This window comes from Dermacentor variabilis, chromosome 7, assembly GCF_050947875.1.
Source record: "Dermacentor variabilis isolate Ectoservices chromosome 7, ASM5094787v1, whole genome shotgun sequence".
In the NCBI taxonomy this organism is placed as follows: domain Eukaryota; kingdom Metazoa; phylum Arthropoda; class Arachnida; order Ixodida; family Ixodidae; genus Dermacentor; species Dermacentor variabilis.
In genome coordinates, this window is record NC_134574.1 from 160,154,367 (window position 1) to 160,180,605 (window position 26,239).

Below are 26,239 nucleotides of genomic sequence, written 5' to 3' on the forward strand. Positions count from 1 at the left end.
AAATAACGTGTTCAAATCCAGCCCTGCCGGCTGCATCTCAATGGGGGTGAAATGCTTTGAAAAACACTCATGTGTACAGCCGACTTCGTTAATTCGACCTTGGTGGGACTGATGAATTGTTTGAATTGTCCAGTGGGTCGAGTTACACAAGATGCAGTAAAAATGCCAAAAAAACGCCGCTGATTTGTTTGGCACTATTTTCCCCACTGTAACACACCTCTGAATCAAATGCTTGCCCACTTTCTATGTGCCCAAAGTAGGAGTCTAATGTGCTCCCGATTTTTTAGCAAGAAAAGTTGTCTCAATATGTGTTGTACAACAGAGACCAGTTTCCTAAAGTCAGCTTCCCACGGTTTTGGTATTAGTATTTGACTGCATCGCGCAGGCAAATTTTGGCCCAATTTTCTTGAAGAAGGGGGGGGGGGGGTAAAATCGTGTAAATACCTTAATCGGACATTGTTAGCTACGGTTATTGTTTGAACATTGACCTAGGGGGGGGGAATTGGCGTTTTCGATGAGATATGTGCTTAAGGCATCTAATTCAATGCAGGCTCTGCCGAGAAAGACTATGCCACTAAACGGGTTATTAGGATCATCATTAAGGGTCTGGCAAAGGCCAATTTTAGGATCATAGCAATAAATGTTTGGGCCCATAGAAATGCATGGGCAGGGGCTGGGTACCTTCATCCAGGATCGAGTTGACCAAAAAATTGAATTAACTGGAGTCGAATTAACAGAAGTCTACTGTACTTATATTTAGGTGCACATTAGAGAACCCCAGGTGGTCAAAATTAATCCAGAGTCCCCTACTACAGCGTGCCTCATAATAAGATCGTGATTTTTTCACGTAATAAGCCCAGAATTGAAGTTGTGAATTAAATCTTACTATGACTATTTTTAGTTGTGGTGTCCTTATGTTAGTCATGGTCTTTCGTGCAGGATCAACTGCTGATCAACATCATCATTGAACAGATGATCTGTGATCCTGACCCAGGTTCGTACAAAAGCTCGTCAACACTTTAATGCTGCACCTAATACAGCGAAGTTGACTTACAAGATAATTATTTTTTAATTCTTCCAGACCTTGGTGGGGCGGTACAGCTTTCAGGCATCTTGCGGTTATTGCTTGACCCTGAGAACATGCTTTCCCTTGACACTGTGAGTTCTTCCTTTTCATTGAATTTTTTTTTTTTTTCTTTAGTCCACTTGTGCACCTAGCCATACCTTCGCTTATAAAGATATGCTTAACCTTGTAATGCCTAACAGGTCATATATGCTCTGCTGTTTCGATACTCAGAATTCTCATTTACAGCACGGGTAACTTAATGGAGAGGCTATAGACCAGAATGTGTTACTCTCACACACCTGTTTAGAGCAAGCACACACTGTTTGTGTAGCCCATTCTGGGCTGATAATTTGATGGTGGGTCACCCAATGACAAAGCTACGACGAGCGAACACAGGCGGCAAGCATGCGATAAGAACAGGCCGAGCACTATCAAGCTTGTCCACAGTTGAACGGCTCTACGACGAACGCCCCTACAACTGAATTACCTGCATGACGAAGGGTTTCGTGTGACCTGGCCGAATTCCTGTCTTTCATGTGTTATGAATGTCTCTAAGCAAAGACAAGTATAACGAATTTGCCTTCGCAACGAAGGAATGTCAATGTCCCCAAAGGCTAATTTGTTGCTTTACAAGGAATGCATCTAGCTGTGCCACCACTGCCCTTGGCAGTCACTGTTGAGCTGAGGTCAGTGCCAACTAGGTACGTGTTTGACGAGTTTGACGTCAATTGCTTTGATCTGATGACCAAGGATGTCATCGAAGGAAACAGTGGGGAAGAGCCTGGAGAGAAACAATAAATGTGCATTCACAATGGTGGCAGTAGCAGCATTCAATGGTCTGCAGCCCTACCTTATAATGCTCTCTGGTATTGCCGAGGAGCATACGCGAACCTCAGTGACATAAGGTCGGGAGGGGTACTTTGCCTGATCTTTACAACTAAGTGACCCCCATAATGAAGTTTTGGAGGTCCTGAGTGCTTCGTTAAAAAGGCGTTTGACTGCAGTGACTTGTGCCAATTTTTCAACAACCAGGCTAATGAGGGCTGCCTCCCCCTTCCCCCCTATAAGCACTGAAAATTATTGTCGAGTGGTAGTTCTGATACACCTGAGAAAGTATTCAGTTGTGAATAGTTAAGCAAAGCAATTACTGATCAGTTGCTTTAGTAATTAACTTAATTATCATTATAATTTCAGTGTGCATTTTGTAACAATATTACTCGGCATGATAAGGAACAAGGTCGAACAAGTTCTTTCAAACCTCTTTTTTTTTTTATGTGGACCTATGGGCATTACAGGGTTAGAAGCCATCCTGTAATTGGATCTGGTTGGCCAATAAGGGTGTCTGTAGTGTTGGGCAAGTGAGAAGTTTCCAGAAATATTTATGGATGGACAGTTTGTCGACGCCTGTGGCTGTCAAAGCAGAACATCTCTTTTTGTGCATGTTTGCTTTTGACTGAGATGTTAAGTGTGTTTGGGATTGTGCTACATGATGTATATTTGAAGTTTTGTTAGGGACAAGTGGGCATTCTTTTTTGTTTTCTGATACAGCATGGAAAGATGTAAGCTACCCTTTCTTGCCTACAGTTAACACGTTCTATTACGCGCACACACAGAAAAATAAATATATTTTTCCTTTGTCTTTGTCCTTTTTCTTGCTTTTATCTCTGTTAACTTAAGTGGTGCATCTATGCGGCTCTAAAATTACGGCTGCCTACGTACAGCGACAACTGCATGAACACAGTGAAAGAGCCGCATGCACTTACATGTACGGATTTTCAATTACATCTTTTTCTTTTGGGGGTGTGTTCCTTGTAAAAATGGCAACATCTTTTTCTCTCCGTTCTTACCCCATCCCTTCCAGAAGTCTGAATTTCTCAACTTCTTCTACAAGCACTGTATGCATGTGCTTATAGCTCCAGTACTTGCCAATACCACCGGTGATGCGCCCAGCAAAGGTACCCATCTCTATGACTCTGTGCTTGATTTTCATTCTGAAGGAAACCAGCTAAATTAATGTTGACCATCCCATTAGCTTTTGCCGTTACAGCAAAACCCTGTTGATAGGTTCCTCAAGGGACTATGGAAAAAAAAGTGCGACAGTTGGGAAGGCCCCAAATCGCCACAGCAGTGCCAGAAACGGGTCTGAATGGCTGTCAGTACAGTTATCAGATGTCTCAGCACTTGTACTCTGACTGGAGACTGTTGCACACATAATTAAGGAGCACTTACTATGTTAGGTGACAGTAACCCCTTTCTGCTGTTAATACAATTCAATGCAATATTTTGCATATGCTTCACTGCATAATGTGGCTCTGTTGCTGTGAAGCTGACTTTAGGGAACCAGCCATTATTTAATGTACAGTAGACCCTTGCTGGCCCCAAAATAAATGGTGGCTTTGGCCCAGAGTGTGCGGTTTGCCATAGATTTATACAAATAAACACTTAACCAATGAGTGCAATCGGCTGCTTCACCAGCTGCTCTGTGCAAGTTTTTCTTGGTATGCTTGTGCAACTTTGGTTGCTTACGGCAAATTTTAACTGCTTTTGCAACACCGTTTCTTTTTATTATTATTGCAACGTAACGGTGACTTGTTGCAACGTATGCATTTATCAGCTTCATAGCATCGTGTGGCAGCAAATTTGCCTCTGCACTGCTAAATTTACTTGACTGCCGCGTTCAGATGCAACGTAATATGCAGGAGCATTGCAGAATAGCAATGTACAAAATGGGGACATAATACATGGGCATCGATGGGATTTGGGTTGCGACCATGAAAGCGTGACATAGCAGCCGGGAAAACGCAACATTAAGGAACGTATCAACAGGGTTCCACTGAACCTCCCTCCCCCGACTTAAAAGCCTGATCCCTTAGCCCCAATGAAATAATTATAGGTTATTGTTCACTATGCTATTAAGAACTGGTGTCATTAGGTGTTTATTTCTGTACAGTGAATTTTATCAAAACAGCACTTCAGCACAAATAAATACCCCAGGCAGCAATTGTGCACAGTGCATCTTGGGGGCAGTTTACCCAAGCATGGGCTATCATTGGTGTGTGTTTGTTATGTTACACCATGTCTGCCTAACAGCTGAAATATATTTGTATTGTTTCGCTTGAAGTTAGAGGCGTTTGAATATTAGGAAATTTCGGATACCAGGCAAATAATTTACTTTCAATATTTGTATTCGATTAAATTACAAAGTATTCAAAAGAAATTTTGTGTGTTGCTCGCCGTCCAGGAGAATGTGCCGTTCTTTCTGTTAATTTCTATATAACCTGCAAATCTGCGCTCAGCTTTGTGTTACATGCTCCTGTTAAGGTGGAATTTTAGTACGTAAGATAAGCTCAGCTGCTGGACGATTAAGTTTTCTGGGAAAGCCAACCTCTAGACAGCAGGGAGCGCAGGTTTGTCGACAGTGAGGGCACAATGAAAGGCAAAGGGGGCAGTCAGGAAATGTCTGTGCAGTCAGCGTTTCAACAAAAAGCCTTGTCTTTGTCAGGGCAGTAACCAGCTGCCCTTCTCAAAATGTCTCCAGCGTCGCTTGTTGTTCCACCACAGTTACACCCCTGTCACACGGCCAAAACTAAAGTGCACTTTGAGCAAGGGCGCTTCAGTGCACCGAGTGTCATTCTGGCGCAGCGCTGCTACACGAGAAAGAAAACTGTTCTTTCAGATTGGTGGGGATGGAGGTCGAGAGTCAGAAGGCAAAGCATACGCGTACAAATGTGCGCACAAAAACAGTTCCTTATTGGTAGAAACAGCATTTACAAACACACGACGGCAGGGATGGCAAGTTCACCAGTACCAGTCCACCAAATTGCATGGACATTACTGACAAAGCCATAAACAGCCTAATTGCTAGAGTTCTTGCTTTTTTTTTTCTTCTTTTTTTTTTCTTCAAGTGTTACCTTGTAAAGTTAGAAATTTTTTTAACATTATAAAATATTACTACTGACTCTGCTTTCAATATTACTTTTACTCATTGCTAATGAGGCTACAGGCTCACTGATGAGTGCGCTCTGCAGTAAGTATTGCTAAGCATTCCCGTGTAGCAGCTTGTGAATGACACTAGCGGTGAATCATAAGAAGCCAACAAACACTGACACCAAGGACAACATAGGCCGAAGGGCGCTTAAGTTTGCCCATGTGACAGGGGCATTAATCCTTTACTGGCTATATACCATATTTTTCTACTTATAACCAACACCCCCAATTACAAAAGCAATGAAATAAAAAGAAAATGTCCGTGTGTATAGCCCATGGCAATAACTGCACACAGCAACGCTCAAATCTTTATAAACACAGTCCATTCACAGATGCACGACTCATCCACTTCGTATCTTCGGCTAGTATCTCTGTTCTACCCCTCTTCGGCAATGCTGATAAAGCTCGATTCACATGACGGACGTGATCGCAGACGAATCAGTCACGGGACATCTGATGTGAATCAGATCACTTCGCAGGTGCAGCTAACATTCACGCGACAGAGGATGACAATGTGGCCAGAGCAGCCCTCGCATGGGCCGCGGTGATATCGCTCTCCGCCGTATCGCAAAGCACTTCGCATCGAGCGAGGGAGCACCATAAAAACAGGTGACCTACGAGGTCACTGGCACCATGTGCACTATTCACTATACACAATATGCCCACCCATAAAGAGGAGGAGAATGGACAACCATGAAGGAGGGGAGCTTCAACATGCAATGGTGGAGAGAGGGTCTGGTTCTCTAGGAGATAACGAAACTAAATAGTGGAAAAGATTGCCTCGAGGTGTGGCAACGCGGCAGCGCGAATCACGCTGCCGGGAAGCCACACCTTCAGGTGAAATTGAGATACAATTCACACTCCAACTTCACCGTTAACTTTTTAGAGCTTTGGTGCCAGTTGTAAGCACAAAAATACAGTAAGTTTTTTGGTGCAGTGCTTCACGGTGGGGAGTCCCAGCTGTGCCGTGGCTTCATTCTGAAGCAGGTGCAATGCAAAAGCATTCACATATAACGATTTAGAAAGCACACTAAAGGAACCCAAGGGATCCAATGTTAATCTAAAGCCTCGTGCTTCCTGCACTCAATGTTGATGCATATACCAAGCATGTTATTCAAGGTGCTGTTTATATGCTGAAAACATCCTGTACAGTCACTGACCAATTTTTTGGATGCCTGATTATCCAGACCTCCTATTGGCACTGCTACAATCTTTATGAAATTAATGTAAATATCAACAGAAATTTCGAGTGCATTATGGTGTTAAATTTGTCAGGCAAGATCTATGTGCCCAATTTCGCAAGCATCACTGCCATGCACAAACTACGATGACTCAGTTTGTTACCTGTACCCTTGCTCTCGCTCATGACGCAAATTCTCACATTTCCAAGTGCTGCATGGTTGTTACAAAGAGGTTGTTGACCTGGCGACAAAACCACAACTTCTTGCCGACTCATGGCAAATGGGAAACAACAGAAATTTAGCGCCTGCCAGCCTTATCTCTGCGCACACTGGCAAAAGTACACATTAGGCAGAAGCCTACAAACGGAATTCGGGCAGCATGGCCAAGACCTCTAACCATGGCATCTGTACTATATTTTTGCTGTCCCACCCACCATGGTGTAGCCTACTGGTGCTGCTGAGCTCGAGGTTCGACCCCATTGGCGGCTGCCGCATTTTGATGAGGGCAGTCAGAATCTGGAGACTCCCCCCCCCCCCCCCCCCCCCCCCACCACTGCAGCATTCCGCAGAATCAGATCGTTACTTTGGCATGTAATGTCTGAGAATGAATTTTTGTTTTAATTTTTGCAATCTCCTCTATTTCTGAAAAATCGGTCGGCGACTGTATAGTTGCCATTGTGGCATCTATGGTTGAGCACCGTGTGTCCTTGTTGCTGCAGAGACGAGCCAGACGGCGCAACTGCTGAGCCTGATTGTGGAGCTGCTGTCGTTCTGCGTGGAGCACCACTCGTACCACATAAAGAACTACGTGCTGCACAAGGACCTGCTTCGGAGGGTGCTCGTCCTCATGCGCTCCAAGTAAGTTCCCTCAGTGGTGTCTTGGCACGATCGGGCCTGTGCAGACAGCTGTCGTACAGTGCTAGGACGACATTCCGGTGGAGCTTTAATTGCTGTGCAGTGGCGTTAACCTCTTGTGCTCCTATAGCCTGAGCTTCCCCTTGTGCGAAGATTTAAAGAAAAAAAAAATTCTCAGAATGAATACCTGTATCTTTTTCCACTTATGTTTTTAATTTGAGGGCGCCGTTTGATAACAGCTGCGGGACACTAAGCTTGGTCAGCCATGGCGTCCAAGATTTGCAGTGCTTTGAGCCATGCCATTGCATTGTTCTCAGTGTCATATGCACCACGTGCACTGGCGCTTATACACTATTATGGCCCGACTTGCTTGCAATTTGTTCAGAAGTGGTTACTGACAGGATTCTGTACACCAGGAACGTTTTCCGAAATGATTTTTACTGCTGAAAATTTAAAACCCCGCATCAACGGAATTTGTGATTTAACAGTTTTTTGTTGAAAAAATTCAGTCTCGGCAGGTGTATTGATATGGTAATCTGTAATCTGTAATATGGCATATGGTAATCTGTAGAACAGTCAGGATTGTAGACATAGCAAAACTGGTACTACAGTGAAACCTCGTTCAACCGTAGTTGGCCGGAGCTCAGAAAAAGTATCTATTAAACGATAGTGCCGCATTTACACGATTGTAAGTCAACCCATTTTTCTAATTTTGAAAATCTGAAGTGGGGGGGGGGGGGGTCGACTTGCAATCGAAACCAAAACATGGCACTGTTGAAAAAATGAGACCAACGGGAGCTACAACGTAGTTACAATTTTATGCTTGCTCTGTGGCCCTACCCGTACCTTTCGCTATCCCACGAGTTTTTTCGCTTTTCGGAAGGGTTTTTCAACATTTTTGAGAGTTTTAAAGTGCACACAACACTCATGAGGGGGGTGTCGATAGTTGATGGAAGCATCACTGTTCCATTCGCGGCAGCACCCTCAGAACGGCGGCACTTGCGGGGAGTATCGGTAGTTCATGGAAGAGCAGACACCCGCTCACGGGTTTTTTCTATAGTAAGACCAAAGGCATTGGTTTGACACGTTTGACTTGGCTGCTGGCTAGGTGCTACTTCATTGCTTCTTCAGTCATCATGAGTGCTCCAGGCCCACTAATCATTCGGCACTTGTTCACAGCAGCGTTCAAGAGGGCTGCTATCCTTTACGACGAAAAAACAAATCACTGCACAGCGGGCCGCAAGTTCAGTGTTTCTGAACGGGTGGTGCGAGAGTGACGACTGCAGTGAAGTAAAATTTTCACTTGTGACGGCAAGTGAGGAATTTCCCACGTGCCAAAGTGTGGACACTTGCCGGAGCTGTAGGCCAAGCTTGTAGCGTACGTCGCTGAAATGCGTGATCGGTCCCTGCCAGTGAAGTGCAACATGGTCATGAAACAAGCCCGGATCTTCGCCTTTTAAGGACCTGCTCTGCCGTGAGTACGAGTGGCTGGTGGCAGAAGACCGCGAACTTACGCCAACCGGACGTGTCAAAAGTGCCTCCCTGACGAGTGCGTGTGGTTGGGTGCATTCAGCGTGGGCTGCTGTTCCACAAGATGTCGTGGTGCGGTCATTTGCCAAATGTGGAATTTCGCTGGACAACGACGCGCTGTGGGACTATAGCAGCGCTGACGATGGCAGCGCTACTTAAGACGAGTAATCCAGTGACCATGTCAGCTACTAATAAATTTGCGTTATCGAATGAGCCCTTGGGTATGCTCTTTTCTTTTTCCTGTCACGCGATATGGGGGGGTCGACTTACATTCGAGTTGACTTAAAATCGTGTAAATACAGTACTGCTTAACCAAAAAAGCACAAGATTACCTGTCAAATATGGAACTCAGAGAGAGTGCGATGAACGGGCAAAAACATGCAGTATTTATTCACCTCACACGACAAAAGTATAATTTTTGTTTTATGCTGCAGCAGCTTGCCAGCGACGACAGCTGCCTCAGATTCCTTGTTGGTGTTGCATAGTCTCCATGCACGTTTGCAGTAGCGCTGTTGCGGGGTGCCTTTTTCATCGTTCTCGTCGTGACAATTGCATTCATGAGGCTCACATAATGTGCAGCTTCTGCCACTTTTGAGCCTGAATCGCCCATGCTGTCACTTTCTGTGTCGTCATCATCACTGTCGTTAGGCGACACTTAGGCAACAACAGAGGCAACGATTCCGAAAAGTAGGAACCTCGTAGCCGATATCTTTTCACAGACATAGCAGTGCTGCCAAGCGATTTCTTCGCATTCGAAATGTCGCACACCGTAGTCAACAGTAGATCCCTGTCGCGTGCCAGCGCCGACCTCTTCGTGCTACATTCGATAGCTCGAACGATGTCCAATTTTTCTTCTATGCTGAGCACCCAGTGTTTTTATCCGAGCTTCAGCATGACACAAGTCCCAGCTTGCACCATGCCACAATGCTCTCTTACGGAATAAAGAACCAGTTGCTCCCTGGCCCAGTGCCGAAATGATGTTGATGTGGCCTCACACGTGAACAAACAGGTCACTTGGAGGCCGTTGTTCTGATCTCTGAGGCTTGTTGTTCTGCCGGACTGCCCGATGGGGACGACACACAGCCTTGATTGTGCAGCGAAAAGTGCAAACACTGCTTGTTAACCAATACGTAAGCAATAAGCTGGTACTGTTTATGCGTATACAAAACGCATTATGTTCAATGATCGCTAACTCAGGGATATGAATTTACTACTTTTAAAACAAGACTACTTTTTAACGAGGTTTTACTGTAGTTTCAAGATTCATTCCAATGGGGTGTACTATGTTGTGAAATTACTGGCTTCAATTTGTACATACCGATAAGTGCGCTAACGTAATCAGTTAGAAAGTTGATTGGTGAAATTACATATTGTTATTTGCACCTTAATTATGTCTACCTTTTCGGGTGACCCTGCTCAACAAGTAGATTTGTGCTATATGGCACAGGCAATTTTTTTCTCTTTTTTTTTTTTCTACATTTAAACAAGAACAAAAAAGAAAGCACCCTGTATATTGTGATAGAAAACACACAGACAGCAGATCTAGAGAAATACAACAGACGTAAGCTGTTTTGTCTTCATACCATTTTTCCACAATGTAGCAGTGCAATACCCCTTTAGACTCCAATTCTGTCCAGTGAATATTTAGTTTCACCAAATTCCTTGCATCTTCAGAATCATGAATATACTTACAGCTGTAAAACTGATAAGGAATTTTCAATTCATCGATTTGTCACGTCTACAGAATGTTCACCCCATTCGAAAAATCTCTTCAATAACGTAATGTTTTCTCAAATTCAGATGGGGGCAAGTAGTAGGCATAGGTGGGTGTGAGCAGCTTACGAAAGATGTGAGAAAATCAACAATTTCATGTCGCATACTTCAAAGCACCTATTCAGCCACTTGAAAAGAATGCCTCGTGTAAAACATTGCGTAATGAAAGACATGAGCCCATTACATACTAGTATCACTGAGTGCGAACACTCAGCCACCTACCTTCCAACTCGTTTTACAAGTGTTTCAAGGTGTAACACATTTTAAATATTATTTTCGTCGGTGCTCTTGCTTTTGAGGCACTCTCTTGGCTTGCACAATTATGCAAACAGCACCTGAAGTGAATATGATTCAGGGTCTGTTGCATTAGGTCCCATGCTGTTTCTGGAGTGGTGCAGCAGAGATGTGCTCTTGGATAAACAATGCAGTGAGTCTCTCGTACAAGCTGCCCTGGTGCTTGTCCTTGCACGCAGGTTCACCTTCCTCGTGCTGTGTGCGCTGCGCTTCATGCGGCGCATTGTGGGCCTCAAGGACGAGTTCTACAACCGCTACATCATCAACGGGAACCTGTTCGGGCCTGTGGTGGATGCCTTTCGGGAAAACAATGGCCGCTACAACCTCCTTGACTCGGCTGTTCTGGAGCTGTTTGAGTTCATCCGAGTGGTAAGTGCGGACCCCTTTGTGTTTCTAGGAGTGAATGCGCTCTGGCATATAGCACAGGTTGAGTGGGGACACCGAACAATGATGCAAGCTCACGCTGATGACAGCATGTTTGTGTGTGTGCAACTGCAGCAGAAATGGACAGCATGAAACAGACGACGGACAAAGGTTGAGACAACATGACGACTTGCATTGTCTGAATCTGAATCTTTGTCTGTCATCTGCCTGGTGCTGGTTATTTTCAAAGATGTTGACCTACCAAACCGTCCAGCTTGCTGTATTGATTTAGCAGGATTATGTCCTCCCTTTGGTGTTCTGTTTCCACTATGTTAAGATGCTTTCACAGTAAAGTTTGCTGCGTCAGTTATTAAAAGAGCGAAATGAAGGTCAGAAATCTATTTTCTTAATTTCATGCCGAAACCTCAATGCCGCTTTGTCAGTGTGATATCACAAATTTCAATTTAATACTTCAATAATTTGGGGAAGAGGGTTGTGGCTCGGTAAAATTTCCTTTAACTTGCTATGTTCAGCTTTTGGCCTTTTTTGCACAACCATGGTGGGAATTTGTGCACAGACGTGTGGAGGCAAACATGACCGATTACTTCTGTTAGTGATGGATGTCCTGTATAATTTGTAAATGTGTGAATAAGTCTTCTGGAAATTCCCATTCATACACAGGCACCACTGCAGGTAAGTCCTACATTCAGTTAGCGTCCTTTAATTGTTTTAATTCAAACAAATTAGTGGGCCCCTTCGAGTTTGAATTATTGAGATTCGGCTGTACATTGCAGTCAATCTTTACCTACAAAAAATAAACTAGGCCTGAGCCGACCCTCTCAAAATCCATGATGTCATGGCTAGCTGGTGCTGGGACTTCATAGCAGAATCACCACCCATCTTTAATTTTTGTGCCTTTTCTGGGTTGGCAAGCCTCTTCTGATGGTGAGAGTGGCTTCTTGTTGTTCCTGTAGAAGAGTACTGTGAAAACTGGAATATAGGTTGACCCTTGGTTTTGAGGTGAATGAAATCTGTGGAAGTAAAAGAAAGCACAGTTCCACTTTCTGTTCATGGAAACCAAACATGCTGCCATGCTCCCTGTTCACTTGCGCATATTCTATCGTGTCACTTTCTAATGCAGTAGTAACTCACATTTGCACATTGTCTATGAAGTTCTCGCCTCAGCAATAGCAACAGCGAAAATGGTGACATTCTTTGTTTTTCTATCCCAATAATGGCCAGACAACATGTGAAATTGTGCCAAAAACGGCTGTATAAGATCAAGGGGCACTTTTGTTGTTTGTTTGTTTGTTTGTTTATTTATACTGTCAGTCCAAGGATGGACCATTACAGGAGTGGATAGAAATACAACAACACATATACAAAATATCGGTACATGTTGAACAATAAATAATGCAATAGCAGTATCTGTAAAAAGTGACATGCAGTGATCAAAGACAAAACACTCGTAATATGCGCATCAGAAACAAATGCTATGATGCAGTCATATCCGGAAAAATAAGATTCTCTAAACCAGCAGTAAAAGCACTGACAGAGGAACATGTGACAAGTGGATTGGGTAATTCGTTCCATTCCTTGATCGCCCTAGGAAAGAAACTATACTTGAATATATCATTCCGTGTAACTGGCGGGTGTATGTATAAACTGTGCTTGTGTCTGGAGCGTTGATCTGGTGAAATTATACAGAAATCAGTGAAATTAAGTTTAACCTGGTTATGAACAATTAGGTAGAAAAATTTCAGCCGGTCAAACTTAGTCCTTAGTTCTAAAGCGGAGAGGTTTGCGCGTCTGCATAGTTCAGTAGGAGAGTGCACGCGCTGATACTTATTAAATATGAACCTGGAGGCGAGTCGTTGAACTCTGTCCAATTTATGACGGTTGGTTACAGTGTGTGGGTCCCATACAATGTTAGCGTATTCAATAATTGGCCTTACTAATACCTTATATGCCAAGCTTTTCACTTCAGGAGTTGCGCTGTACAGTCTTCGCCTGAGACCCCATAAGACTTTATTTGCTCTGCTACACACCTGATTGATATGCGCATTCCATCTCAAATCTTGAGTAAATATTAGTCCTAGATATTTATATTCTGTTACTCTTTTTAGTTCCTGTGGTCCTATGCTGTATTTGTACCGCAAAGGCACCTTCTTTCTTGTTATGGTCATACAAACTGATTTTACTGGGTTCAGTGACATTTGCCATTCATTACACCATTTTAATATTCTTTGTAAATTGTTGTTAAGTTCTAACTGGTCACTTAAAGATCCGATCCTATTGTAAATGACGCAGTCGTCTGCAAACAACCTTAGTGGAACAGTTATATCGGAAGGCAAATCATTAATAAATATAAGAAATAAAAGGGGACCCAGGACACTGCCTTGGGGTACTCCAGACAAAACTGGTTTGGGCATGGATTTAATTTTGTTTATTTCAACATACTGCTCACGAGAATGAAGGTAGGATTTAAGCCACTTAGTAATATTTGGATTTCTAAATATTTCATTTGTTTTTAAGAGAAGTTTAGGATGCGATACTTTGTCGAACGCTTTGGCGAAGTCTAAAAAAATTAGGTCGACCTGTCCTCGGCAATTTAAAGTTTGTGAAAGATCATGAACGGTTTGAACAAGCTGCGTTATTGTAGACAACCTCTTGCGAAAGCCATGTTGTGCTGGTGATAATAACTCGTAAGCTTCCAGGTAATTAGACAGATGTTTACAAACTATATGCTCAAGTAGCTTGGAGCAGGTACTCGTAAGAGAAATAGGCCTGTAGTTTCCTACCTCAGATGTGCTCCCACTTTTGTGAACTGGAATTATTTTAGCTTGCTTCCAGGCTGTAGGAAATGTTCCCTGGGTGAGCGAAGATTGAAAGACTATGGTAAGATATTTAGCAACCCATGGAGCATATCTACATAGGAACTCATTCGGGATGCCATCGGGGCCGGGGGATTTCTTAATGTTAATGCTCAGAAGAAGGTTCAGGACTCCTGCCTCGTTGATGAGAAGGTCAGATGCTGAAGGGCGGTCAGAGGTGTCACGAAAGTACGGAAGTGTGCCATCATCACTGGTGAACACGGAGGAAAAAAAGGAATTGAAATTTTCTGTGCGTTCTTGGTTAATCATTTCATCCTCGTCTTTGTGTTGTTTTTTAGAAGGGTTCACATATCTCCAAAATTTACTAGGTGCATTATGAAGGAAATTTTTCAGTGTTACATTGAAGAATCTCTCCTTGGATTCCTTGATCAGACGGTTTAAGTCGAGCTTCATGTTATGAAGCAAAGTCTTGTTTTGGGCGCTAGGATCTCGAGAACAAGCTTTTCGTTTCCTTTTTATCCTCCGTTTGACATGTATGATTTCCCTTGTAATCCATGGGTTATTTCGTTTACATTTTTTGACGCTTATAGGGATAAATCGCGTAATGCAATGCATCGTAACCTTGGAAAAAAAGTCCCAGAGATCGTCAGGGCCACCATTGGATTCATAAACAGACATAAAGTTATCAAACGACCTTTCTAGGTAATCCAAGATGCTAACATCATCAGCAGCTTGAAAGTTTAGATATTGGATGCTTGAATCCTGGTGCAAAGGGTACGATGACATGTTCATGGACAGAATAATCATTTTGTGGTCAGATAGCCCTTCATCAACAAGACAGTCAATCACATGCGGTGTCAAAGCATTTGATATTAGTATAAGATCAAGTACAGATGACCTTGTTGCACACTCCCTAGTATATTGGTTAACAAGCTGGGTTAAATTGTATGAATATATTAGATCCAAGAACAACTCAGAAGATGTAACATCTGTGTCACCGGCTACATATGAATCCCAATCAATAGCCGGGAGATTAAAATCACCTAGTAACAGTATGCTATCTTGCTCTTTCACGTGTGTTTCCATGAATTCTCTTAGCAGCATAATGTGTTCTACTGGGGAGTTCGGAGGCCTGTATACCGCTCCGATGAATACAGTGCGATTATTCAATTTTGTAGTGATCCATACAGCCTCAATATTTCCTGGTACTTCTAAAGTGGAAAATATGATATTTCGTTTCACCAAAACGGCCACGCCTCCGCCTCTTCCATCTCGATCCCTCCTAACCAGCGAATATCCGGGTGGCGCGATATCGCTATCGAGAATATTTTTATGCAACCAGGTTTCAGTGATTACAGCAATGTCAGGAGCATGATCAATAACTAGAGCTTCAAGCGCATGCGCTTTGTTTATCAGGCTTCTTGCATTTACGTTGATTATTTTGAAACCAGCATGTTGGCCCTGCATGCGTCAATTATCACTTGCTCCTGCATCAGTTCGCAGTTTGCACCTTTCATCACGTTCTTCATTCCAGCTGTACAGCGTATTGTTTACTTTTAATTTATCAAAAAGCAGCTTTACCTTCTTTCCTGCCTTCTTCTCCTCACTCGCCGAGGCCCATAGCTTTTTTCTTATTCCCTGTACTCTTTTAGAGAAATCTTCGCTTACGCTGTAATCTGTGTCTCTCAGTTTTGTGCAGTTCTGCAAAACTGTCATTTTATCCCTATAGTCTGCCACCCTCAGGATAACTGGTCGAGTTCTACCAGAAATCCTCCTGCCTAACCTATGAATTCGTTCAATAGAAGATACATTCACTTTCAGAGTAGCGCTGAAGATTTCGTCCTTTACTTTGCTTAATAGAGTCTCTTCGTTTTCGTGGTCCTCTTCTTTAATTCCTCTAATGATAAGATTATTTCGTCGTGAACGATTATCCAGATCATCCAGATGTTTGACCAGAGTAGATGTTCCAACGCTGTGGTCAGCTACAATTCCCTCAAGAGTTGCGAGCCTGTTCCGAGTCTCGTCTAAGCTTTGTACCTTACTCTCGATAAGAAGAATCCGACTCTGCATGTCTAGTATTCTTGTTTCAAACGAGTCTTGCTTGTCTTGAACCGCCGTGAGTTTAGACAAAATGTCTTTCTGGTTTTGGAGCATTTCCCTGCACATTACTTCTGTTATTGGACCTGGATTTTTCTCCACGTCCCCAGAGAGACTCAACAACAGGGCCGCAATAGAAAAACAGTCGCTTATACAGTCAACGACAGCCTGTGGACACGGCAGCACTATAAGACCCAGAACATCACTACGGAAGCCATATTTTCGGTTACCAACCTGCATGAACAGCGGTACGTCAGGCGACATCGTCACGGCGGTGCTGCCGTGTCCACTGAAGCTGGTAGGCGAAGGGCATGCTTTTATAGCATACAGCTGATCCCTTCTGGGCATGCGTCCTGACGTCATCGTGCCCCCAGATGGCGAGTCGAAAAGACCATTCACGTGTCGATGCCCCTGGATGCTGCTAATTCTTGGGTGAAAAGAAAAACTCTACCAATATTGCAGTTTCCGCTATAATTTACTAATACTACAGCCAAAAATACTTTTATTGTTAAGATCCCTTAAAGAACAAGGTAGCATGCACTTTGGTGTTGTACTCTGCAAGCAAAGGAAGAAGTATCTGCAATTGCCTTCTTGTTGTTCTCTCATGCAGGACGACGTGAAGTCCCTGTGCCTACATGTGGTCGAGCGTTACGGCAAGGTCCTCGACAAGGTGGACTATGTGCAGACATTCAAATCTCTCCGGCTCCGCTACGAGCAGCACCAAGAGCGACTCCGCGAGCGGCCTTCCCTGGAAGGCAGCATCCTTCGCGGGGCAGGTGGCGGGGGTGGGGGCATGCCCGGGGCAGCCCTGGGTCCCGCTGTGGTAGGAGGAGGTGCCCTTGGGGCGGCAGCACGATTCCGGCGTGACCCGCGGCAGCTCGAGGAAGACGAGGAGATGTGGTTCAATGAGGAAGAGGAGGAGGAAGAGGAGCTGGAAGGGCCTCCGGGAGCCGTGGCACCAGCTGACAGTTTTAGCCGGCGCCTGGACGCCGAGTTCGACCAACTGGGAAAGATCCTGGACAAGAAAGGTAGCATCTCAGTGTTGATCCAACAAAATCAAACTAAGCTTTTTCTTATCTTCAAAATAAATGGGCATGGCATGAATTTGAAACATGCACTCTGCAAAGTGCAATGAGACCTTGATGTAACAAAGCATGTTACTTTTTATAGTCTTCATGGAAACCGCTATATATTTAGCTGCAATTTAATAGAGTGTTTGTTGTCACTGCTCCTTTAATAAGCTGCATGGCATGCTTAACTCCATGACAGAGTGGTCGGCAACGGTTTCCTATTAGGTATATCAAGAATTCGTTGGAAGATGTTGTTTGTTGCACATGTTTTGCAGCATAGACAACAACAAACACATAGTTTCTCTCTCTGTCTGCAGCGCAAGAGAGAGAGGGCAAGGAAAATGTGCGCACCTTAAACCGATCAGGGTCGCCAGTTTTGAACAACAGTGCTGGACGGCGGAGCCCCTCTAATCCAGCAGGACCTCTGAGCCCCACGACAGTGGTGGAGGTCAAATCCCCCACGGGACCCCTTCAACAGCGAAAGGTTGGTCGTCGTTCTCTTAGTCTTTCGTTTACACCATAGCTTACATGAGGCCTTGTTCACGTTGCCCCACCCTGTCGCCACCACGTAACCGATTGCTGTCGGAAATGGGGATATGCGTTCCATTTCCCCAGTATAGACTGGGTGTCTAGACACTAAAAAATTCTGTTTTAGGCAACTGTAGCAACTGAAGCTGCAATTTAAGGTATATCTAGGTGCCAAATACTGTCCTTCAGGCAGGTATAGGCTCAGTAAGAACTTCCACTGTGAATTTGAGGTTAAATTATGATTTTTCTATAGGATACAGACTAAACCATGTTTTGTGAAATACTTTTTATTTTCTCAATAAATCAGATTAGGTATGTTGTACAGCCTACAAGATTTATCTGAAGTTTACTATGAGTAGGCACAACGAGAAAAGTTACAAAAGCAGCGACATACAAGCACCCATAAATATTTCCGGGTTTAACGTTGCGCCTTCTTTTTTTACTCGGTATTAGTTTTGTATCCAGTAAACAAACAATCAGCATTCACCCAAGTTATAAGCACAAGTTTGATGATCCAATTGTCCAACATTCAGTGATCCAATGTCCTTTCAATTGCAGAATGTTTGCCTGTCAGAACCTTTGACAGTTCTTTCAGTATGGAAAACCCGGTATTTTCGTCCAACACAGATTAAAATTTTGAACTAACTCGGCAACTTGTTCATTGAGAATGGCCGCGAACCTTTTCTGAAGATCCCACGAAAGCACAGTTTGTACTTATATGATAAATAGGTGTGATAAGGACGTAAGTAAAAAATAGGCACTTCGCCTAATCTTCCGGTCTCTACTTACGATACAAAAAGAAAGGCAGTGGTGCAAACACTAGATAGTTTAGCTTGTCCGTATATATCATTACCATTAGCAGATTGCTGTGTTACCGAGGGCATAAATGTGAGCAGCCGGATTGGTGGCACCACCATCTAACAAGGACAAAGAGCCAACCAGTAACCAACCATGTTCTGCTTAAAGGGCCCCTCACCAAGCCCGGTAGCAAATTTTGTGTATACGCTGGAACTTGTTACGTGTCCTCCAGGGAGCGTTCTGCCGTAAAAATTTTTGAAATCTGCTCATTAATAGCCAAGATAGAAATATTTCAGTGCCACGAACCCATGATTTTAGAAGGTGAGCTCCACTGCATAGTGAGAAACTCTCTTCACTCGCCCCGTCTAGCCTCCGCAAGCGAAATTCATTCCCTGTGTTTTCCCATACCGGACCTTGAGGATCGCGTGACCCTTCCGTCACGGGCCCCACCTTAATTTTTTTTTTTTTTTTCCCCTCCTCCTAACTTCTTTTTCAGCGTGGCGCACTTCCACTGATCGCGTTGCGCGCGAGCTGTTGTGATGTCTCATTTCGTGCAACGCACTATTTTGTGCGCTTTGCACAAGGACTAGTGGTATAATTCAGTGCTTACACGAATACTGAGGCAGAAAAACAGATCGCAGAGCATGATCACGTGCAGGAACACGGTAGAAAATGGCATAGTTTTGGTACTTGCACGCGTGACTGCACGATCGTGGGAACAAGCAGACGAAGCGGAAGTACATCTCTCTTGCTTCGGTGTGAAGTAAAACAAAAAACACGCAGACATTTGTTTGTGTGCTTTATTTCTCTAAACTTCAATTCATCAACTCAAGCAACAGATCACAGGAACACCAGATGTTGCCTAACAAATGAGAGCGTTTGTGTAACACAGGAGCCTTTCACGCAGTGTTGTTGGCAAAGCAGCACATGTCGCTACGAACATTTTGCTATCCATGTCTTCCGTAGCCCGGTATTTCTGTAGAAAGCAATTCGTACAGTAAACCCTCGTTAACTCTGACAGCTCGAAATATCGGTTAAGTCAAAATTTTTTCCCGGCTCCATGTTAACTCGATAAAATGTTCACCTCTTATCTCAAAATGCTTTTGCACTGCCCTACGAATGTTTGCAAAAATGCAAAAATGTTTGGTAGAAGGTCGCTACCCAAAGGTTTTCATACCTTGTGCAACGCTGCAGTGTCACCAAGAAGTGACAAGATCACGTGTTTGTAGCAAATTCCACTTGATTCTAAGCCATTCTTGTCATCTGCAATGCTCAGCCAGCTGCAATCTCATTGGTAATAGACAGCTTTAGTTGAGTGCCGCTTATGTTCAGCTCCACTGAGATTTTGCCCGCTGAAAGATTGCAGAGAAGGGCGTAGATTTCGCGTTTGATGAGCCAGCCCGTCTTGCCGAGAGGCGAGCTACACACTTGGCTGCAAAATTACCGAGAAGACGAGTAGAGAAGCGAAGAGCAACCCACTATTGCTTCACTCAATCGGCTTTGCAAGCGGAGTGAGGGAAGCGATCATGCTGCTGCTGGCATGAGCCTTGTGCACCAATGCCAAAGGTTGTAGGGAAATTTCTAGCGTATGCCATTCTGAATGGAGCGGATTGGTCTGTGCACAGCCAGGGGCCTATATTTTCGTGAATTCGCTCATCTCAAAACTCCACTTATTCACAATTTTTTCGCCATTTTTTAACGGGCTTTTACTGTACATGGACGCGCTAGAATTTTCTGCGAACACATGTATAATGAGGAGGATAATGCGTCCTTCCCATTGTGTGTTACTTCTCATTCTACTTATGTCTATGTTTGTATGCCTGTCATTCTGTACCATAAATACCTAACTTGCTCAACTTCCAGTTCTGAATATACCGCACATGTGCTTGTATAACCTGTACCCCCAATTAAAGCATCAGAGGAGTGGTTGGACATATGTGCATAATTTGTTATCAAAGCAACATGGCATCATTGTGGGTTAAAAGCAGAGTTTTAGAAATGATTCTTTTTGTCTGTCCATCCAGCCACGATTGCTTTCATAGCTGCTCTCTGTGTAGTTTTCTAGGCAGTGTGAAGGTCACTCACGGGAGAAGTTTGTTTTTAGGCAGTGCTTGACGGCAATACAGTACTTCCATCAAGCCATACATATACTGCAAACAATTGCAGCACCCAAACTTTGCACCTTGATTTCTTGAGACTTAGGTGCTGGTTACATGTTCACTGGTATAGTACAGCACCACTGCAAATGCTTAGTATAAATTGCTTTATTTAATAAATGTAAATTTTTTATTGTTTCTTGCACAGTTCTGTTTTGAATGGACCAATGAGGCTGGTTGAACTTTTTGCAGAGTTGACAAAAAAAGGACAGGAGAGAGTACAAACTTTTTTATTAAAACAATCCATTATTACTGCTAGCAGCTAGAATGCTATTGAAGTACGGTCTATTCTATGTGTACATAAAAGAAGAGCTGTGAACTATCATTGACTGGGTAGGTGAACACAAGTGCATGTACTCTGGACTGACCAGTGGGGCCACCTAACCGAACCCATTGCCGAGAAATTAAAAAAGTATAGTTTTGAAAGAATACTTTATCAGTCATAACTAATTTAGCATATCTCTTTTAGTGTTCTTATTAAAGGTGTATTGTATTGGATCAGCTTTTGGTAAATGTGAGAGACACTGTGAAAGACGACGGGCTTGCCTTTAGGAGAGGGAAAAGAAAACTCTTGGATTGTTTGCAGGGTGGCCTTGTCGACTACCCCGACGAAGACTCTGATGAGGAAGAGGAGGAGGAGGAGGACGGCAGTATGACAACAGGCGGTCTTCCCTCTGCGAAACGGCCGCGACTGTCATCTTAGCGCCCACCGAGAGTGCTCCCCTACCCCTCCCCAACACTGCTGTGCATGTGCGTGTGCACCACCGTCGTCTTCTCGTCCATCCATCCCTCACCATGAAGCGCCCCCATCCTGCTGTGTGCCGGCAGCAAGATTCCCTCGACACAGTGGGACAGCATTGCCATCGACTTCGTCACCTGGGCAGTGATAACACGCTCTTCACCACAACTAAGGCCATGGGCCTCTCTCTCATCCACTGCTTGCTGCCACGGGTGGACACGAGAAACCAGGCAGCAGTGGCAGCAGCGAGACGCTGCCACGACGACGGCTGATGTGCCAGTCATGACAACTAAAAACTTCAACATGGCGACAGCCCTCTCCCCATCCCGTTTCGTTTTTCATTGTTCAGTATCAGCTGCTGTGACGTCACCTTTTTCTATAGACTTCGCACAACAGGGATGTGCTTCTAGGGGAGAAAAGTATGTGAAGGACAGATAGTAGTGCCACTACCTTATTTCGCCATGTTGTGCTATGCCTCTGCGTTTGAAGATCTCTTCTTCTGTCTTCTCCTAGTTTCCATCCTTTTTTCGTTCAAGTTATTTCTCCCCTCATCACCAGAGAGACGTTCGCATCACCACCGTTGCCCTTTCTTAAGACCATCTCCCGGCACCTGCCATCTTGCATCCTACCTTCTCTGTACATAGTTATACATAAACAATAGATATATATATATATATGTGTACACATACGCACCGTACATGCATATATATATGTGTGTGTATACATACACAAATTTATATATATATTATAAATATATATAAAGGGTATGTATCAAGCATCAACTGAACGTTAAACTTTGGAAACTGTAAAAAAAATGCAACGACCGCAGTATGCGCTGGCAGCCTGGAACAAAGTGGTGAAAACGAATGTTTGTAGCTGTAAGCTTTTTCGAGTTCTCAAAATGCTGTGGCGTGAAGCCGGAGCTCTGGGAGTCATTGGTGACCATCATTTCACGCTATGCTATTCTCACAAGTCTCTTGGTTGTAACCTCGCTTCCGTCCGGGATTCCTCCTGGATAACACATCATCTAGTGTCATCATCTGCTTCGATTTCGCAATATTTGCAACCCCGCGCAGTAGCGGTACATTTACTTCTGTGGCCCTCTCACGAGCCGCATTTAATTAGTTCACACCTTGCATCTTGTTCCTTCCCATACTTCACCATAGTTCATTTTGCGTAGACTCCTTCCTTGTTTCCTGTACATCTATCTATTCATGGGCCTCCACCGTGCCTAGTTCTGTCAAGAATGCATTTTTCTTTCTAAAAAAAAAGAAAAAATAATCATAATAATTCAAGCAAGTCTGTCTGTTTTGTTCACTTTCATCCCAACGTGGGATGGGGAAGAAATGGATTACGTGGCTTTGGTTGCTTTCGGGGGAGAAGGAAGTGTTGTCATCTTTGCCTAAAGGACCAGTTCCGAAGTTTTTTTTCCTTTTCTGTTTTTGGCAAAGAACACGTTGCGTGAACAAGTGTCTGCAAGAAGAGTGAGCAGGTTGTGTAGGTGCGCTTGACAACACAGTCGAACTTTACCTTTGCCCTCGTCGGGGGATGTGTGCAAACAGCTAGGGCAGAGAGAGACAGACATTGCATCATTGTGAAGAAAGCAGAGATAAAAGTGAAACTACAAAGCATCTACCAAGGCAAGGAATGCCTCACCTCACTGTGGTGCATGTGCGAAAGGCCGTTGTTTTCACAATGTCAGTGCAAGACAAGTCTTTTTTTTATTATTATTATTATTGTTTGTGACAGATTTGACTGCCAAGTGACTGCCACAGCTGGCAACTCGTCGACCAACTTGACATTGGTGCATTTTTTTTTTTTTCCTAGTGCCCCTCCTTCCTTTGTTAATTTTTTTTTTCTTCTTCTTCTTTCGAGCCCATAAATGACGCCACTTCCTGCCATGCAGAGACGGACAGAGAAGTTGTGTCTCTGTAGAGTATATTCCTCCCCTGGTGTTGATTTTCTTTATTATAATAAAAACCAGTTGTTTCAGCTGTGACTGCATCAAAAGCAGCAGTGTGTGATCCTCTCGAGTTAGCCTGTTCTATGCCTCATGGCGAGCTTGGCCAAGGCGTAACCGCTCATCATCCAACAGCTAACAGGTGCTAATGTTAACAGGTGCACTAGTTGTGTAGTTATGACCAGATGAGTTTAAGGCTTGGACCAAACAGCTCAAGGGACATGGCAGCAGTCTGAGTGTGGCTGCTATTTTGCAATGGCAGAGGTTTGGTTTACCTTGTGGAAACAAGTCAACGGGACGAAACACACAACCACAGGAGTTCACAGGAAACAATTCTCTCACCGATCATTTTCTAATTTTCTGCTGCCAATGGAACCTAGCCTGCATGAGTTCAATGCGACACTGCCAAAGTGTTTTGCACTGTTCTCTTTACTCTTTAAAAAACATGTCAGCTGATATGTTGACCTGCCATCAGACAGCAGACTCTAGAGTATGCACTTGCAATTTCATGTTCCAAGGTGGCGTTTCCCAATCTGGCTCATCCACTGAAGGTCATACAGTTATGTTGAATGTTTGTTGGATAGCTGTGTACTGCTAAGAGTATTTTTAAAAGAATTCTGGCATGTTTTATTAAACCAAGCATGCTTTAAAGTGAAATTTCTTAGCCCCCTGCTGTGCAGTAAAATTTAAGTGTGTGGGAAGCCACAGCATCAAGTTTAGGGGGCAAGCAAGCAAGAGAGCTGATGCTTGCAAGGGCGCGCACACAAATATTTTTCTTTGGTTTCTTACTGGCCAACACTCGCCTTCCACAATAGTTTTTAAAAAAATTATCCGCACTTGCAACACTGAGCCATTTTCTGATCAGAGTAAGTGTGAAATCTTTTCTTCCTTTGGCCCGATTCTTGGCTTCTCCCAGCACGTAACTTTTCTTGGACTCTAAGGAAAATAAGCTAGCTGTGTAGATTATAGTCCTTCAATATGAAATGCGCAACTTTTCTTCCAGTAATTAGGGACTGTGTACCAAAAAAAATTATGTTGAAGCAAGACTGGTGTTGATGCCACCTTTAACACACCCCAACGTATGTATGTTATGGCAACATTTGGCCAACATTAGCTGATAGTCTGTGAACAGAAGCAAGATGCATTGCATTTATAAGTGAACAAAACTCGACTTCGCCAAGTTCCGTGTTCATTTCTTCCATGAGAGAGCTCCGCAAAAATACTATGAAATCCATGACTTGATGTTGACAGTGCTGATGTGAGTCCTGTAGCCTGATTGCAAAACTGAGGAGAGAGCTTTGACCTTTCATCCTTTGGCTAATAAGCTATATTTTTTCTTACTGAAAATGCAAATTAAACAAGGCATAAAAAATGGGATTCGGAAGTATAGGATGCTTCCCCTCATAAAATTAGCAAGTGCAGGCAGTTTTGATGGACATAATTTAAGCCTGCCTCAAAGCTTTCCTTTTGTCCCTTAAAATAATCTCGATCTGTTAACTTTAGTTTTCATATGATGATGAACTTGCAGCAGAATTTCTCTTAATCTGGTGGTGCAAGTGCAAAAAACAGTCTTATTTTGTTCAAATAGGCTTGCATTTCTTGAAAAGTGCTTTAGTTAATTTAGGACATCGGTTGACTACCTCTTGACACTTGCATCAATCACGTGCTTTGCTGGTGGACCAAGTGGTAGTATACCAATATGTGCAGCAAAAACAGCTGACAATTCCAACACGCGCCTGCGCGCCATTCTCGGGAAAACTATGCCAATTCCCAGCCCTGCAGCTTTGCCTAGATTGCTTTAGTGGTATACAGTAGACTTCAGTTAATTTGACTCCAGGTTATTCGATTCCGGCCGGCACCCATGCATCTCTATTAGCCCAAATTTCCGTTATTTCAATCCTAAAAGTGCCCTTTGCCGTATGATTTGAACTTGAACTTGATTGACGCATGCGCCCAACCCTTATGGTGGCAGCATCTGTCCCGGCGGAGCTTAGAGGACAATGAATGACTTAAACATATGCTCCAACGCGCGCCTTTCTTTTTTGCTTTCTTTTCTTACCTCTTTTCTTTTTTTTCATTCAAAAAATTGGGTCGGAAGTTGCCTTCCCGGTGTAGTCGGGCACAAAACCAAAGCCGTCTTTGCAATGGTGGCATGCTTTACCGCGTAACACAGATAAATAGCGGCGGTGCTGACGTTAAAAAAAAAATTTATGGCAAAGCTGACTATGGGAAACCAGCCGCCTTTGTCCAACAATATTTGCTGAAAAATCGGGTGCGTGTTAGATTTTTACTATGTTTAAGAGCTTTAATGTCATTTCTACCTTAGTTTTCTGTTTTGGACACACAGGAAGTGGGCGTGCATTTGGTTTGGGGGTGTTTTAAAATAGAGCAAATGCTTCCACATGGATCAGCAGTGTGTGTGTCCTGCATTTTCCCCTCATTCTACCCGCCTGATAGTTCCCGTAAGTGCTGAATTAACGGAAGCCGACTGCATACTATAATAAGTTATAAAAAATTTACCCAAAGTGAAATTTGTTGTGGTCTGTTTTTATTTGTCTTGGGATAGCTGGCTCTAATGTAACCTGCCTTTCCATTAATCAGCAGTTATTAATAAAAAAGGGGGGGAGTTGGGAATTTTAGACGTCATGTTGGCCCTTGACTCCCATGTGGGAGATGGGAAAGAAAAGTTGCGTGCGAGTGCCAGTCAAGGCAACGCAATAGAGCCTTCCCCCCCCTGCAGGGAGGGTGGCTCACTTCATATCATGGCCTTGAACATTTTGCTTCCATCCTAGTTACTACTACACAATTTTTAATTCTTGCAGTAGAATGATCCCTGGGTGATGTTTTACAGCTTCTAGTGTATAAGCTAAATTTTCTATAACACCTGTTGCCATAGGGGGGAGGGGCTTCATGGTTTAAAGGAGTACCAGCATGGCATTTTCAACTTTTCATTTTTTTTCTTTTTCGCATTAAATCAAGGTCTTCAACCTCAAAATTGTAGAGAAATT

The 26,239-nt window shown here is 43.6% G+C and overlaps 1 protein-coding gene across 4 annotated transcripts in view; it reads left to right on the plus strand.

Moving 5' to 3' along the window:
• LOC142588304 (serine/threonine-protein phosphatase 4 regulatory subunit 3-like) overlaps window positions 1-23,295 on the plus strand; it is a 48,963-nt gene extending 25,668 nt beyond the window's left edge. For 3 of the 4 annotated variants that reach the window (XM_075699894.1, XM_075699893.1, XM_075699896.1), the window contains 8 exons: window positions 940-994; window positions 1,082-1,158; window positions 2,928-3,021; window positions 6,954-7,092; window positions 10,866-11,055; window positions 16,591-17,008; window positions 17,368-17,534; window positions 21,119-23,295. In XM_075699894.1, coding sequence (XP_075556009.1) covers window positions 940-994; window positions 1,082-1,158; window positions 2,928-3,021; window positions 6,954-7,092; window positions 10,866-11,055; window positions 16,591-17,008; window positions 17,368-17,534; window positions 21,119-21,235 — 1,257 coding nt within the window. In that variant the 3' untranslated portion in view covers window positions 21,236-23,295. The remainder of the gene's footprint in view (window positions 1-939; window positions 995-1,081; window positions 1,159-2,927; window positions 3,022-6,953; window positions 7,093-10,865; window positions 11,056-16,590; window positions 17,009-17,367; window positions 17,535-21,118) is intronic. The other variant, XM_075699895.1, reaches the window with a different exon arrangement.
• Window positions 23,296-26,239: the final 2,944 nt, after the last annotated feature.